This window comes from Oryx dammah, unplaced genomic scaffold (genome assembly GCF_014754425.2).
Source record: "Oryx dammah isolate SB20612 unplaced genomic scaffold, SCBI_Odam_1.1 HiC_scaffold_18, whole genome shotgun sequence".
In the NCBI taxonomy this organism is placed as follows: domain Eukaryota; kingdom Metazoa; phylum Chordata; class Mammalia; order Artiodactyla; family Bovidae; genus Oryx; species Oryx dammah.
Genome location: NW_024070202.1, coordinates 64,552,416 through 64,569,671, shown reverse-complemented (window position 1 = coordinate 64,569,671; position 17,256 = coordinate 64,552,416). Strand labels below are relative to the sequence as shown.

The following is a 17,256-nucleotide window of genomic DNA, read 5'->3' as shown; positions in this document are numbered from 1 at the left end:
CTCCTACAAATAAGCTTTCAAGTGACACACCATCCCTCCAACCCAGTCTCACAATTTAGAAAACGTGGAAGCCGTTTACAAGAGGAGGCACCCTCTTCTCTCTGTGAAGGGCCTAACTGCTCCAGGTTGCATTCTGGCCTCATGGTTAAAGGGCTCCATCCCCTTCCTAACCTCGTGAGGAGCATCAGAACAGCAGGGACTCCCGTGGAGGTGCAGCCTGCACTGCGTGGTCACATTACTGCTCCAGCTTATTCATTTGCCTGACTACTGCTCAGGAGATGAAGAAATAAAGGGACTAAAAGCATATTCATCACCCTCGCTGAGCTGTGGGATGACATACTTACTTTGGAAATAATGATTCCAAGTAGGACAGCAGTGAAAAACAGGGCCCTGTGAGAAGCAACTGTTTTATTACAGTTTCTAAAATGTGAGCACTTAATGCTCTTTCATTATCATATATTATTACAGTTCTATAAAAGTCATTTTTAGGAATCAATCCCAAATTTTTGAAGCTCCCCACCCCATGCCAAAAAAGAGCTAGAAGGCAGAGTTTAGAAGAAGCCCTAACAAAAGAGAAACAATACTTTTGCGCCTCTAGGTTTTAAGACTTACTATGGCAGGATCCACACTCAAGACTGGGTCAACCTTTGTGAACAACACAGTAACTCAGAATTTGTGTAACCCCTCTCAAAGTGTCATTTCAAAAGATGGCAACTTTTTTTATAAAGGAGAGAAGGTAGGTATGAATTTCCTGTTTTTCAGATGGGAAAGCTAAGGCACAGGAAGTATCAGTTAAATTACTTTAAGTGAAAGCCAGCAAGCAGTGATGGTGCTGGAACAAAAATCCATCTATTCTGATTCACAGTTCTGGTATTTCTCCACTGGATGCTCCACCCATTTGGGGAGCATCTCCCCTCAACCCTACTCAATCTCCCTTGATATTTCCACTCCAAGGAATCTGGATTTTCATCCAAGGGAATGCATTAACTTGCTGTGTAATTTGCTGATCACTCTGGCACAGAACACACCAAGAGGCTTTTGACTCTTGCTCATCCACTGGGAGCAAGACCTGGAGACAGGAGTCAAGTGAAATTCATGGGGAGCTCCCAGGCCCTTACAAATATTCCAGTGCCAAAGGAGAAGCAGTCATGGATTGCATCTGAGCTTCAAAATGTCAATGAACTGAGGCAAAGCCAGTAGAGCTAGGCCTTGAGTCCACATTGGGAGGTGATGATGCTTCCACACTTCTATGGACCTTGACAGCTACAAGCACTTCACACACTCTTCTGTACTCATTCTTCAGAAATGAGTCTCACCCCATGGCAGGACACTCAGGGGACCCTCCAGTGCAGTGCTTCTCAAATTCAAACGTGCATAGGAATCTGGGGATTTGCTGAAATGTAGGTTCTGATTCAGGAGGTCTAGGGGAGCCTGGGACCCTGCAGTCCTGAAAAAGTCATCAGATGATGTCACTTCTGCTGTACCCAGGACCATACTTAGCATAGCAAAGCCCTAAAGCACAATTTGATAAACCACAATTCCAAAGACTGAAAAGGCAATAGCAATGAATAACTCACTGGTGATAGGGCTCAACTGGAGTATTAGCCCACTGAATATACCTCCTATATTACTCTTTTATGGGCAGTGTTTTCCTGACACCTGGCAGGGTGAACCACACAGGCAAAAAGCCACTGAAGGAGCTCAGGAGAGGAATGAAACAAGATTTACTCACGGGAGAAGCGGGCAAGTGGCCTGGCAGTCTTATCTCCGGCTTCATTTGCAACTGGAAAAAAAAAAAAAACAGAAGATGCAGTTAAGTACAAGGCACGTGTGTCTACAGAAAATGCCAACCTACAGCTAATCCTCAGGATGATTCACTATTAAGCTGTGTTTGAGAGTCATTGTAAGAGGATAAAAGCAACTTCACTCCCTCTCTATATTTCCAGTGCTGCTCTCACTGCCTAAATGAAGCCAAATGTCTTCATCATTTTGATTAAAACAGTGAATTAAGCTGGAGACAACCTAAACAGTACCTAGTTTACTGAGCTTAGGGGAGTTAATTGGCCTGCAGGCAGAGTAAGAGGTGTGTACACCTGGCTTCCAAGCCAGTGCCCATCCTTCGGCTTCAAGCTGCCTCTCAGTGGGATGTCCTTCAACACACAAATGTACCCCAACCACCTGACATCAGTCTGATTTTCCTGATCCATGGGGCAAATCAAGGCAGGGATTTCAGAAAAAAAAAATAGTAAGGTTGATTTTTGTTAAGGATATTTAAATTTAGAAGCCAACAAATAAGAGGATCGAGAAAACTGTTCAGAAAGCTTCTCTAGAGAACCTTACCCCTAAGGTTTCTCAGCAAGGTCACTCACTCTCTGCAAAACCTCTCTATAACCTATCATCTCGATAGGTTCATAATTACTATCCCCTATACTGATGGACAAGCTTCCCAGGTGGCCCCACTGGTAAAGAATTCGCCTGCCAATGCAGGAAATTCAGGAGACACAGGTTCGATCCTTGGATTAGGAAGATCCCTTGGAGGAAGGCATGGCAACCTCTACCCATGGACAGAGGAGCCTGGCAGGCTACAGTCCACAGGATCACAAAGAGTTGGACATGACTGAAGCAGCTTAGCATGAACACATACTGATGAACACCATCGTCACGGATAAAAAAAGGTTAAACTGAAACACAAGGTTCAATCACTTTAAATATCACTTTCAATGCCCCTAAAGACTATAACCCTGGGTGTTTTGTAAGTATGTATGATCAACTTGAACGAACACCCAAAGCAATCAAATGGAAAAAACTTTTTCAATATCTTAGTTTAGGAAAGAACATCCAATACATAGGCAGAATAAAGGAAAATGCTAATGTAATCATTAAAATCATTGTCATCTATGAGAATTTGCAGTGTAGGATGCAAGAAATAGCTACTTCAGAAATGTATTACATCATTTTGCAAAGAATGGAAGGAGTCAACAAATTCCTTTCACCCTTTCAAAAAGGTGAAATTTTTTTTAATTTACCATAATTTTTTAAATTAATGGATTCGATCTCAGCTACTTTATATTTCTGTCATTTCCATGGACCATTGTCTCCACTCTGTACATATTATAAACAAGACACTGTACTAAATGACCAGCAGGGGGAGGTGACATTGCATCCTGCTTCCAGGATCTCACACTCCAGCATTTTGAAAAGAAATAGAGAGATAAATGGAGAGAAAAAGAGAGAAAGGGAGGACAGGAGAAAGCGGTAAGACGTAGTTAGCTATAGACATGAGTTTCCCCGGCCTGAGTACAAATTGCTTCCTCTTTGGACACTATAGATCTCTAAGGTTATACTCCAACATATTTGCTGCAGAAAGTGATGGGCCACTTTTAAAGTAGGATCATGAAGACCACTGCCATCATTGAGAACACCGGCCACCATTACAACATTCAGCTTAGAGAGCACACGTTTCCCCCGAGGGGCAGAGAAGGAGCAGGCACACACCATCACAATTTCACAGGCATTACTGGCTGCCTCCTCACCCCCAGGCTTTTCCTCCCCTCCCTACCACCCTATCCAAGGGTGGGAATTGCTGACCCAGATCCAAGTCGCGCCAGGAGAGGCAGGAAGCAAGATCTAGGCCAGTGACATGCCAGGAGAGCTGTCTTTACCCAGAAGAAATCTGAACCCTGCTCCCAGCATTACTTTCTCAAAAGCAAACCCAATACCACAAGATCTGCACGATGCCCCAACACCTGCAAGATACAGTCCAGTCCACCTGGCCAAGTACTGGACAGCTGGCCCCTCCTATTCTCAGCTCACTGGACCTCCCAGCACTGCCTTCAGAACCCAGCCACAGGCTATACGTGGGCAAATCTCAGACACTCTCTGTCCTCTTTGCTACAGCTCCTTTGCCCCCTCCTCCCAGACAGCCCTCCCCATTGCTTCCCTCCTGCTCATCTTTTAAGATTCAGCTGGAGCCATTCATTTCTTTTTGTTAAAGTCTTTATTTAATTTGTTACAATACTGTTTTGTGTTTTGGCTTTTCAGCCCAGAGGCATATGGAATCTTAGCTGCTGACCAGGGATTGAACCTGCATCCCAACTCCCTGCATTGGAAGGCAAAGTCTTAACCACTGGACTGCCGGGGAAGTCCCAGAACCATTCATTTCTGAAAAGTTCCCCCTGACTCCCAGCACAGCTTCTGCCTTCCATAGACCTCTGCCCCTGGCCTCACTACCCTCCCAGGCCAGTGGTTCTCACACTTTGGCAGACACTAGAACCACCAGGAAGGTCTGTTGAAACAGATCGCAGGATTGATTTAAATGCAGATTCTGATTCAGTTGACCTGGAATAGGGCCCAAGAATTTGCATTTCTAACAAGTTTCCATGTGGTATGGAGAACACTCTTCTGGGGACCATATTTTGAGAAGAACTGCTCTAAATTATACCCACTCCAGTGTTCTTGCCTGGAGAATCCCAGAGACGGGGGAGCCTGGTGGGCTGCCATCTATGGGGTCACACAGAGTTGGAAACGACTGAAGTGACTTAGCAGCAGCAGCTCTAAACTATAGACTACTGTAGAGAAGACAAGGATGATCACTTTTCATCTTTGTGTTTCCAATCTTTCAGTAACTGGCATGCAGAATACTGCGTTCAGTCAATGTTTTTAGAACTGAATGAAGTAGTTCACTGATAATTGAAATTGATACCAACTGCCACAGATGGCCCAGTAGATGGAGCCCTCAGTGCCAGAGGGCTATAAAAAGCCCCAGGTGTGTTTTGCTTGGCCCCTACAACATATTTAATTTTTAAACAATTCATTGTCTGCATTTAAAAATCAAGAGGTTTCAAACATAAATGCAAGTTATAGGCTTCTCTCAGGAACTGAAAACTGTCCAGACTTACTGGCCAGCCACAGACAGCCACTGAGATGCCTTCTACGGGCAGGTCCAGCTCCTGCATGTTTGGGAGGCACATTTTCGCTGACTGGCATTTGGGCTTTCTATACTCGACATGAGTCCAGAAGGCAAGTGAAAACAGGACCACTTAAAGGGCTTAAAAATCTATAGGACAGCAATGGATATGCAGCCATAGAGAACAAACTTTAGGACACAGTGGGGGAGGGCAAAGGTGGGATGACTTGAGTAGTAGCATTGAAATATATACATTACCATATGTAACATAGTCAGTGGAAATTTGCTGTATGACACAGGGAACCCAAAGCTGATGCTCTCTGACAACCTAGAGAGGTGGGATGGGGAGGGAGGTGCGGGGGAGGTTTAAGAGGGTGGGGACATATGCATACCTATGACTGATTCATGCTGATGTATGGCAGAAACTATCAGAATATTGTAAAGTAATTATCCTCCAATTAAAAACAAAATTTTTTTTAAAATGAGACTAAGACTCAACCAAGACCAGCACTACAATGAGTGGTTGTGGCCAAGCTTGCTAAGCCCCTCTGTTTCCAGGCCACAAACCGATCCAAGATGTTCAACAGTCCTCCAGCACAAAGCTGGCCAGCTCAGACACACAAGGGGGGATTCCTACACTGTTGTTTGCTTTCTATTTAAAAAAAAATCCAGCAAGCTTCAATAATGAAGTAGATATTCCATTTATCAGATGCAATTAAAGTCTGAATTTGGCAAGAGCTCATAAAAATGATTATGAGATTTAAGGGAAGTTATTACGTAGATTTACCAAAAGTCATGCTGGGTATAACACACAGACCAGTATGTATCATTAATTCCACTGATGTAGAATTGTATGTCTAGGCTGCGTGTGTATTCAGCCACAGAGAAAAAGAAAGGAGGTGTACCAGATATATTAACAGTTATTTCTTCCATGTGCTGTCATTTGGGGAGATTATTAGCCATTTTTATACTTTGCTACTTAAACCCAACAGTTGGATAAACACACACCATACTTATAATCAGAAAAAAAAGTTTTTATTAAAGGGGTAGAAAACAATTAACTACTATATATAATTTGAGTCATTATATATGTATGTATATTTATATGAAATGTATTTCAGATACATTTCAGAGCAGTCTTGGATCACAAATCAGGGGACTTTCCATCTTTGGAGTCCCATGGGACTCCCTGTAAGACTCAAGAAATGAATCACCCTCCCACCCCCTCCAGGGGGCTCCACACTTTCTAAGTCAGTGGTTTGCAGCCCTGGTCGTATGTCAGACTCACTAGAGAACTTTTTAAAAACCCTGATGCCCAGATTCAGTGGGTAGGATCAGAGGGTGGGCCTCAGTGGGTGGGACCCAAGCATCCATTCTTTCCCAGTTCCCAGATGATTCCAATGAGTAGCTGAGGCTGAGAAGCACTAATAAATGGTGTAACTTCAGACACCTTTATCAAAACAACATTCAGGGGGAGAGGTGTGGCTCAGCTTCCTTCAAAAATAATTACCCCTATTCAGTTCTTCTTTTCAAAATGCTATTGTTTTGTCATTATAATCCTGAAAGAGACATGCCTCTGCTTTAAAAAAATTTTCAACAGTTAAGACTGCAAACATAGCTATGGAGATCAGTTAGTAGGCAACTCTTCACACTGTGAAGGGTTCTTTATAAAAGGATACTCCTCACATTCCCTCTAACCTCCAATAGATGTGCCCTGAGTGCCTCCTGGGAGCTCAGCACTAGGCTGGACCCTGGGAGGATGACTGCAGTTGATTTCACTCAGCTTTGACATATAAGCAATTTAGGGAGGTAAACCATGCCTCCCAATCGGGGTTTATTCAAGTGTATTCAGCGAGGGAACTGACTTGATGACAATGATGATGGTGCGATGACACAGATTCCATGGTCCCATCCCAAACCCACTCAACTGGAATCTTGCAAGGGAAGACAAGATTCTAGAATTTAAACAACTGCCTCAAAAGCTATTTAATGTTTGAGATGCAGCATTCTAAATGAAGTGTGTCCTGGGTATGTTCGCTTTATGTTTCTGCACCCCCACCCCTAACTAGAAAACTGTCCAGAAACAAATCTTAAAGTAAGGATTCTCCAAGGAGACCAGCTTCGGGGGTGAGGGGCCAGGTGAGACAGTGAGGAAGATATTTCAGAGCAGTGAGCATCCCCATCCCAGCTGAGCCACTAACATTTCAGGCCATCACAATGTGGGGCTGGAGGGGGGACTGTGGTCCAAACAGGCACGGTGGTGGCATGGGCAGGTGTGCACTGCTTTGTAACCAAAACAAGCACCCAAAACACGGCCGTTCTTGTTTTGAAAACCTGGCACCTGGCACCCAGAGCATAAATGCAGCTGGGGTGCTGGGCGCCAGGGCAAACACATGATGAGAAAGCAGCTCCACAGAAGAGCTTTGCTTCCTGCAAGGAAATCCACCCAACATGCTGACTCGCTGCTGCTCAGCCATGAGCTCTGGGGCTCATCAGGAATCCTCTCCAGCTGAGGTCCTTTGGGAAATCTTGAGGCTAGAAAACCATGCATAAGAGACTTCAGAGAAGAGAGTGTTAGAATGAGGTTCCAGGCACCCTCCTAGTTTCTGCAGAAGGTAAAGCTTAGAATTGCTCACAGATGCTTGGCCTCATCTTACCTTGCCTTCTACTTGTAAAGACCTAAGCAAGGAAAACTGGATGGAACACTGGGGAGGAAGAGACTTGGTCCAAAATCACTAACTCTTATTTAGTTGTCATCTTCTAATTATGGTATTCCACGACCACCTTATTAAGATCACAGCTCCCAACTTCCCTTCCTTCTCTGCTTCATCCCCTTTCCCCACACAACCCCTCCTGGAAGCACTTCTCACCTTCTCACATGCTCTGTTCTTTATTCACTGGGTTTACTGCATTTTCCTCCCACCACATTGTAATCACACAAGCACAGATTCTCTGCCAATGAAAAAAAAAAAAAAAACCGTATCTCTAGCGCCTAAATGCCTGACACACAGTATTTATTGAGTCAATGATCAGCCTCCTACCATGCAGAGTGCACTAGAGGCCAAGAATTGGAAGCAGATCAGGACATGAACACCTACCAAACATTTAAGTGTTCTATAAGTATCTGTCCTTCAGGAATACTTATCAAGCATTGACTAAATCACAGACAAAGCCTGAACAGCCTGTCATGGTCCCTGCTTTCACACTGAGTAAGACTGTCATTCCCACTGATAGACAGGACACCGGAACTCAAAAAGGTCAGGTAACTTTTCCTAGACCACAGATTTGTGTGTCCGAATTCCAAACCAAGGGATGCCTGGCTCCAAAGCCCAGGCCCTTTCCCTTTAGCCTCTGCCTTCCAAGAAATGTAAGCAGATAAGAGCTGTGCTCCAGAGAGGGCTACCCCTAGAGAAAAGTCATGCGAAAGTCTGACCCTCTACCTCATGCCCCAGGGAGAGCCATGCACCAGATGTCACCTGCCTGGGATCTCACACCTGGCACAAGACCAGGAGACGGTCAGTAGAGAGGGGCCCTTTTGTGAGATGGGCAGTCCTGGGGCCAGAACGCACAACAGCAGGATCCAGAAGAGGAAGAACCTAGTTACAAAAAGAAGGGTTTCATTGCCACGTTCATGCAAGAACGCCAGCTAGCCAGTGTCTCCGTAACCTGATCAAACCTTTCCTACTTAGAAAACAGTTACAAGGGACTAGAAACAAGAATCAAATTCATCTTAGCAGGAGAACAGTACAGCTCATAAAAACAGCTCCTAGGAGGCAAGACTTGATTCTCTTCAAGAGAAGAAACTGACATTCCAAGACATCAGGTGGTTTGTCCGAGATCAGACTTAAGTCCAAACATCAGAGCTGGAAATGTCATCCATTTCTTCCACTCCAATTCCAGCATTCTTGGAGAAGGGAATGTACTCCACCTCTTTAGCTCCCTTGGAGTCGTTTGTCAAGAGTAAAAAGTAAAGGCTTTTGTTTCCTTTGCCTTCATTTGGGTTTGATAAATATTGATGCTTGCCAACCCCAGGATATATTTTAAATAAAAACATATACAACTCTGATTGGCAATGGCTGAGCAGAGTACTGTGTTAGGAAGACTTGATGCTGAGTCTGAGTGTAGCCGGATATGTCTGTAACACATTACCACGCCTGTCGTGGGCGGGACAGGAGACTGAAGGGGGCAGGCAGGATGAGTGTGCGGGGAAGTCTCTGCCAGGTTCTGCGTGCTTGGTCACACTCACGTCCGATTCTTGGCCTCCCTATGGACTGCAGCCCACCTGTCCCTCCATGCACAGGATTCTCCCAGCAAGAATAATGGAGTGGTATGCCATTTCCTTCTCCAGGGGCTCTTTGCCGGGTTGGATAGGCCATAAAAGAATTAGCCAAAGAGTGGATAATTCAGAAAGATCACTGAATTAAATACTTCTATAAAATATATTGTTCAATTTGCTTAAAATGAGAGCTGCTGTATAACTAAGGAACACACTAAGCACTACTCTTTCATTACCTAATTTTATCCTCATGGCAACTCTGTGAGGCCATCACTTGATTTCTCTATTTTCCAGATGCAGAAACTGAGTCTTAGAACTTGAGAAAATTCCTTGTGATGAAACAACTACAGCAGATCTGGAAGTTGAATCCAACACATTATTCCAGAGCCAGTGCTCTTAACTCATGTGCTGCCCATCACACTTTTAACCTCCGAGTATCAGTACTGTTTGATGAGCCTTTTGCCAAGAAACCCAGACCTGGCAGGAGAACTCCTCATCTTGCCTCCACTTAGCCTCAAGTCAGAAGCACTGCAGAGGAAGGCTCTCTGTTCTCCAGTTCTGTAAAAAGAACCAAGCTCTGCAATCCAGCTGGACCATGTGCCCTAGTGATAAAAAAAAAAGGTATCACCACCTGCCCTCAGCCTGCTCCCTTCTCCACTTCTTTATTCAGAAATGCTTAGCACTGCCTCATTATACCTTTTGGGCCAATTTGGCTGTCAAATGGACTCTGAATCAAGCTCTAACACAAAAGAAAATAAAGCCAATTTGTAGGGATGACTCATCAGGGTTGATGATTTGAGAGTAGCAGAGATGGTATACCCTACAGACCCTTCTCTCCTGGAGTAATGGGCAAATCCTTGCAGAAGGCAAGGCTTGTGGGCCAGAGGGCAAACTGGTTCACCAGCTCACTCAGCCCAGAGTGGGAGGAAACACACACACACAGAAAATCAAGGAAGCCCTTGCCAACCTGAGAGGACACCTTGGGAAACAGACTTTCTCTACTTTTTCAAAAATTAATTTGAAGGAATTTGGGCCATATGAAAAGGCTCATGTAATATATTTCTTCCCTAGTGCTGATTTTATACACTTATGTATCTATATTCAATGTCATTCTACAAATTATATTTTATTTCTATTTTTCTCCATACACCCATCCTTTATGGAACAAGCTAGGATATTAATAAAGGTGAAATTTTTTTTTCAATCACGTCCTGGCTCCCTTTCCTGGCCTCTCTTTCCAAGTTGCCAGGTTTCAGACTAACTTTTCATGCCTTCCAGTTACTCAAACAATCTACTAACCTCCACTGAGCATTCCCAGAGCCCCTGCCTCCACATGTCTTGCTGGACTCAATGATGAATATAACTGGTCCTTGAGTAGTCCCCTGAGACCAGAAGCCTGGTGCTGAGCTTCCTGACAGAGATTATTAGAGTCATTGCAATATAAATGTATCACAGTACTGGTATTTCTGCAAAAACCACCTGGCCAACCTACCAGGTCCTGACCTCAGGAAACCTGAGGTCAAGCTAGGAAAACATAATATTAATATATGACATGCTCTAAACTCTGTGCTCAGTCACTCAGTTGTGTCCAACTCTTTGTGCCCCTATGGACTGTAGCCCTCAAGGCTCCTCTGTTCATGGGATTCTCCAGGCAAGAATATTGGAGTGGGTTTCCATTTCTTCCTCCAGGGGATCTTCCAACGCAGGGATCCAACTCAAGTCTCCTGAGTCTCCTGCATTGGCAGGCGGATTCTTTACAGACCTAAACTCTGCTGAATGTCAAATGAAGAGTCCTTGTTTATAGAAGGGAGAGGCTGGGGTGGCCTGGAATAAGGAGTACAGAGGCTTCTAGGAGACCTGGGACAGGTGAGAGCCAGGGAGGTGGAAAGGATGATAGGAGAGGGAAGAAATGTTGTGCATTCTAGGACCTGGGGGCAGACTGAGACTGACCAACCATATCCCAAATCTCTCCCTTTCTCAAGCAAGAAACACTTTTTATTGAAGGAGGTGGTAGTAAAAAGTAGAGAAAGATGTTCTCTCCTATCTTGATAAATTATAAAATGCCTCTCGCTGCAACTCTGCCTTCTCTCCCATTCTTTTCTATAAACATGTTGCATCTGCAGATAGACATGTGAATTTATCCAAGAGCAGATACGTCTGCATATTCAGGTGCTAGGTATACAGGTCCAGGGTCAGCAGTCACTCCAAAGCCCTCCACCCAAAGTGGACCAGATTGCTTCCTGACAGTGACAGCCTGTGGGCTCTGCCTGGCCCTCCTGGATGATGCCCTGGTGACGGCCACAGGCCTGAGGCACACAACAGGGGCGACAGCTGAGTGACCAAAGCAGTACCCATACAGGGCCCCCTACTGTTCTGGCCTCATTAAAATACCCCCTAGTTGAACAAACCATGCCCAGAACCACCACAAGCAGTTAACAAGATCAGAAGTGAACAAGATTGAAATCCAACATCAAGCCAGCTGCTCAAACTCTTAACTAATTAAGCTCAATTCAAATAAGGAAAAGGAGATGAATACAGAGAAGAAGTAAAACACTACAGTGTAATAAGCCCTATTTCATGCCAGGCTGGCAAGAACTTTATGCCAATAACTTTTTTTGGACTCATAATTTTTATTAAACTTTTACACCATCTCATGAGGTAAGTATTATGATTCCTATTTTCAGATAAGGAAACTGAGGCTTAAGAAAGTTAGTAACTTGCCCCAATCAGGTCTGATAAGCTGGAATTGAACCTCGTTCTGTGAGCTCTTCTCTTTTTTTCAACAGTTCACAGGACTGGAACTAGTCCCACTACACATATCCTGCTGAGACTCCCTGTCATGTTCCAAATCCAGCTCATGCCTGGACTGTGCCCAGGCATGGGAGCTCACCCCCTGGAGATAGGCCCCTTTACCTCTAATTAGTTCTGCAACCTTCAGTTCAGTTCAGTCACTCAGTCATGTCCTACTCTTTGCGACCCCATGAATTACAGCACGCCAGGCCTCCCTGTCCATCACCAACTCCTGGAGCTCACCCAGACTCTTGTCCATCGAGTTGGTGATGCCATCCAACCATCTCATTCTCTGTTGTCCCCTTCTCCTCCTGCCCCCATCCCTCCCAGCATCAGAGACTTTTCCAATGAGTCAGCTCTTTGCATGAGGTGGCCAAAGTATTGGAGTTTCAGCTTCAATATCAGACCTTCCAATGAACACCCAGGACTGGTCTCCTTTAGGATGGACTGGTTGGATCTCCTTGCAGTCCAAGAGACTCTCAAGAGTCTTCTCCAACACCACAGCTCAAAAGCATCAATTCTTCAGCACTCAGCTTTCTTCACAGTCCAACTTTCACATCCATACATGACCACTGGAAAAACCATAGACTTGAGTAGATGGACCTTGTTGGCAAAGTAATGTCTCTGTTCTTGAATATGCTGTCTAGCTTGGTCATAACTTTTCTTCCAAGGAGTAAGCGTCTTTTAATTTCATGGCTGCAATCACCATCTGCAGTGATTTTGGAGCCCAAAAAATAAAGTCTGACACTGTTTCCACTGTTTCCCCATCTATTTGCCATGAAGTGATGGGACCAAATGCCATGATCTTAGTTTTCTGAATGTTGAGCTTTTTCATGATGATGGAATCATTCTGAAGGTCTTCCTTCTGCCCTCACAAGAACAGGCCTGATTTCTATTCCTTCTCAGGGTCTTCCAACATTTCATGACAACGATCATGGCCTCGGCCCCGTGAGCCCTCTCTTCTCCTGATGCACAAGCCCCATTCCCCCCTCATTTAACAAAAATATCCCAAGGCCTTGACCCCCAAAAGTAAAGTCACTTAAATCACTAACAAAAGAAAAGACAGCCTCGGCAACCCACTGGTGAACATGCATTCCACAGTGGTCTCCAGGCGAAGCCCAATCTCCACTTTCTCAGACAAGGTTCTCCTTTTGCTTGGCTCTCAGGAGACACACAGGGCACCTGGGAAACTTCTCGTTGTACATTCAGGAGCCATGCAAAGAGGCTGAATTTTCCAGAAGGCTGCAATCTGAAGCAGTGTTTCTCAGACTTCCCTGTGCACAAAAACACTTGGTGGATCTTGTTAAACTGCAGCTTCTGTTTCGGTTGGTTTGGGGTGGGGCCTGGGATTCTGCATTGCAAACAAGCTCCCAAGTGGTGCCGATGGGCTGGTCTAGAAGCCACACTCTGAGCAGCGAGGTGTTAAAGAACATAACCCTCCTAAAAAGGAAGAGCTAAGCACACTTTCTGAGAGCTCACTGGAAAGACCCCGTGTGGTTTTAAAAGTGCACACTGTTGAACTCAATGTCCAGTTCCCTTTGTTTCTTTCAGTCAAGCTGTAACAAAGAAGAGCTACCAGTATGACTCTGAAACCCACTTGAGGACAGATACTGAGAGGGTGTTCATGTGAGAAGTAGGGTCCAAGCAGAGAGGGTGAGAGAAACTCACTCTCCTCCACGGGTATTAAATAGAACAGATGACCTAGAAGATCACTGCCTCCCCAGCCAAGCCACCAGCAGGGCACAAAGGCTCAGAGACAGACAAGGAGGTCCTCAGATTTGGGACACAGGTCAACCACACAGCCACGACCAGAGCTACTCCCTAAGCACCTCAGAGTGCACAGATGCACACACACACACAGACACACACACACCCGATACGTGGCTTGGACATGCACTGCCATCACTGATATGTCCAGCACCATAAATCACTGCATCGTTACCAGCTGCCTGTAGGCTAAACAGATCAAATGCCTCCAGTAAATAAAACTAGCACACAAGTACACACTATAGAGCACAGAAAACTACCCTCAACAATTTGTAATAACCTATAAAAGAATCTGAAATATATATTTTATATATACATATATATAACTGAATCACTTTGCAGTACATCTGAAACTAACACAATGCTGTAAGTCAACTACATTTCAATAATAAGTAAATAAATACAAAATCTTAAATGTAAAAAGAAAAGATAACCAGAAGAAAAAAGCTAGCACAAGACATCATTTCTTTGGGCAAGGAACTTGGATGCCTGCTAGAATGAGCTTCTCACAGCAGAGCCCACATCTCATACAATTTCCCTCCAGCCCACAACAGGGCCAGCACATAGGCTGCTAAGTGAAGGGCTGGTAAACGAGCGGAGGAAGCCAGGACTGGCAGTGAAGTCACAGAGGCCCCTGGATGGACACAGGCCAAGTAGCCAGGGACCTTCTTCCTCCATGACACCTAAAAGCTTTGCTAGCAACCAGTTAAAGGTTTACTCTTAATCTAGCAATTTATATTTACTTTCTAAAGTGAATGCAAGTTTGGGAACCACTCGGGGCCACAGATTGGAAGCAAATGTATTCTGCTTGGCAAGCAGTGTTTAAAAGTAAATGATCTGAATTCCCTTGGGAGCAGTTCACCACACTGACATGAATTGCTACTGCTCACGTCAGGTCCGCTTCCCTCCAGCTGCCTACTTGAGACACGGGTGTGCGCTAGGACTTGCAAACCCAGCATGGCAAAGCAAAATGTTCCTTCCCAAAATCTGCTCTCTCCCACTCTTAGTCAATGGCACCACTCCCCACTACCTTCCTCCCTCCAGGGCAGTCTCTTAGGACAGAAATGGTCTCCTTCCTTCCCATTGCCCTTCCATCAACAAATCCTTACCTCCAAAATACACCCTAACTCATAGCTCCTCTCCTAAAACTCTGGTCTGAGCATCCAGAGACCCTCACCTGGATGACCCTAACACATTCCCAGGGTCTCCTGCTCTGCCTGGCAGCCAGCGCATAGACCGTAATGCCTCCCCACTTAGAACCCTCAGTGCTTCTCACTGTGTGCAAATCGCCGCCTACAAACCCTCCCTGATCTGACCTCATCTCTTCCGTCTGCTGGCTGACAGCTCTTGCTGCCCTGGTCACCTGTCTCTCTCTCAAACCCACTGAACACATTCCCAAGTCAGCGCCTTTTCACTTTCTTTTCCTGTTTGGAATGCTTTGCTATAGGTAATAAGGTTTCTTATTAACAGTAGCAGCAACCCCTGCAGACCCCTTTACGGGCCTTCCAGGTGCCAGTCTAAGCACTTACGAGTGCTAACTCAGTCAATCCTCTGAACCACCTTGGGAGGTTGGGGTATGGTTACCCCCACTTTACAGATGGGGTAACTGAGGCACAGAGAGCTCAGGTGACCTGCCCAGTCTAGTTCCAAGGTCTTTCTCTTAACCATTACACTACCCTGCCTCTTATAAATCTCATCTCCTTCACAGCAGCCTCCTCATTTTCCAGGTCTCAACCCAAATGGCATATCCTAGAGGCCTTCCCTGATCCCGCTCTCTCATCTCAAGTACCTCTCAGTACCATCTGGAATGAACACACCTCTCCATCACAAAACCTAAAACAAGAGGAAACAAACTTTCTGAAAGCAGCTCGCAGCAATCTTATTCTCTGTACCCCAGAACACAGAAGAATCCTTCAACAGTCCCTACACAAGGTCCCTCTCAACAAATATGAACCAACCTACTGGCCTATAGAGAGGACTGCTGACCTCAAAATTACTCAAACAATGCTGGAAAAACTACACCCACAGGAGGATAAAAAAGATGACATTCGAAGTAGACAACTCACCCAAGATCCTCCACCTGATTCATATGATCCTTTATAATGTTTTCTTGACTTCTTGGACCTTTGCATATGAATCAAATGTTTTTCTATCACAGACATGATCCTATGCTAGTTTTAAAATTAATCCAATTGTTGAGTTTGTGGCCAATTACCTCTGTCTAGCACTTCTGGGTTACCTTGGTGGATTTCTCCATTCCAAGGCTCTAATTGGTTAGTGGTTCAGCTGGTAAAGAATCCACGTGCAATGCCGGAGACCGCAGTTCAATTCCTAGGTCAGGAAGATCCCCTAGAGAAGGGAACGGCTACCCACTCCAGTATTCTGACCTGGAGAATTCCATGGACTATATAGCCCATGGGGTCGCAAAGAGTCAGACACGACTGAGCAATTTCCACTTAGGAAATGTATCTTAAAAGAAGAATTATAGTCATGTTCAGGCCACTATTGATATTACTAGATGAGATGCCCCTCACCCAACCAGTTAATAATTCCTGCTCTGATCGTGGCCATAAATACACATTTTCCTCTATTATCCAAGCTCAATCAGAGCAACAAACAAAATTTCAACTAAGGATGAAATTTCCCACAATTATGGGATGGACTTATGTAGTTAACATCAGGATATGGTCATTTAAATCTAAAGGCTCCTCTATACTGGAAACCATCTCATCCTCTGTCATCTGAGATGGTTTCCAGTACAGAGGAGGCTTTAGATTTAAATGACCATATGACAGAGTATGAGATGGTTGGATGGCATCACCAACTCGATGGGACATGAATTTGAGCAAGCTCCAGGAGCTGGTGATGACAGGGAAGCCTAGCGTGCTACAGTCCATGGGGTCGCAAAGAGTTGGACACAACTGAGCAACTGAACTGAACTGATACTGGAAACAAATCATATCAAGGATAATCAGGGTTTTCCTGGTGGCTCAGATGGTAGAAAAAAATCTGCCTGCAAGCAAGAGGCCCAGGTTTGATCCCTGAGTCAGGAAGATCCCTGGAGAAGGGACTGGCAACCCACTCCAGTATTCTTGCCTGGAGAATTCCATGGACAGTCTTGCAGGCTACCACCTGTGGAGTCGCAGAGTCGGACACGACTGAGTGACTTTTGCTTTTCACTACCTCATTTATGTAACTGCCTGCACCCCGAAGCCATCTGAGTTTTCAATCTTACATCTTGTCCCATTTTGTAAATATAATCTGTGGTCTCCCCATGGCCTGATCTCCAGGAGAGAGTCCATGCCTGACTGCCGAGGCCCCAGCCATCCTTCCACATTCCTGCCTACCAGCCATCCTGAGCCCTCTACCCACGGGCTCCACTCTGGGCACTTGCCTATTGATGCCTTTATTCACACTCTTCACTTGACTTTCATGTCCTTCCTCACTTTCTCCAACTGACAAATGCCCACTCGCACACCAGGACCCCAGTGCAACCGCCCCCAGAGAATCATACTCT

The 17,256-nt window shown here is 45.1% G+C and overlaps 1 protein-coding gene across 1 annotated transcript in view; it reads right to left on the bottom strand.

The window, feature by feature from the left end:
- Positions 1-17,256, bottom strand: part of PDE1C (phosphodiesterase 1C) — a 531,701-nt gene that overhangs the window by 449,477 nt on the left and 64,968 nt on the right. The window contains exon 2 of the mRNA XM_040259681.1: positions 1,733-1,783. Within this exon, the coding sequence (XP_040115615.1) occupies positions 1,733-1,783 (51 nt within the window). The remainder of the gene's footprint in view (positions 1-1,732; positions 1,784-17,256) is intronic.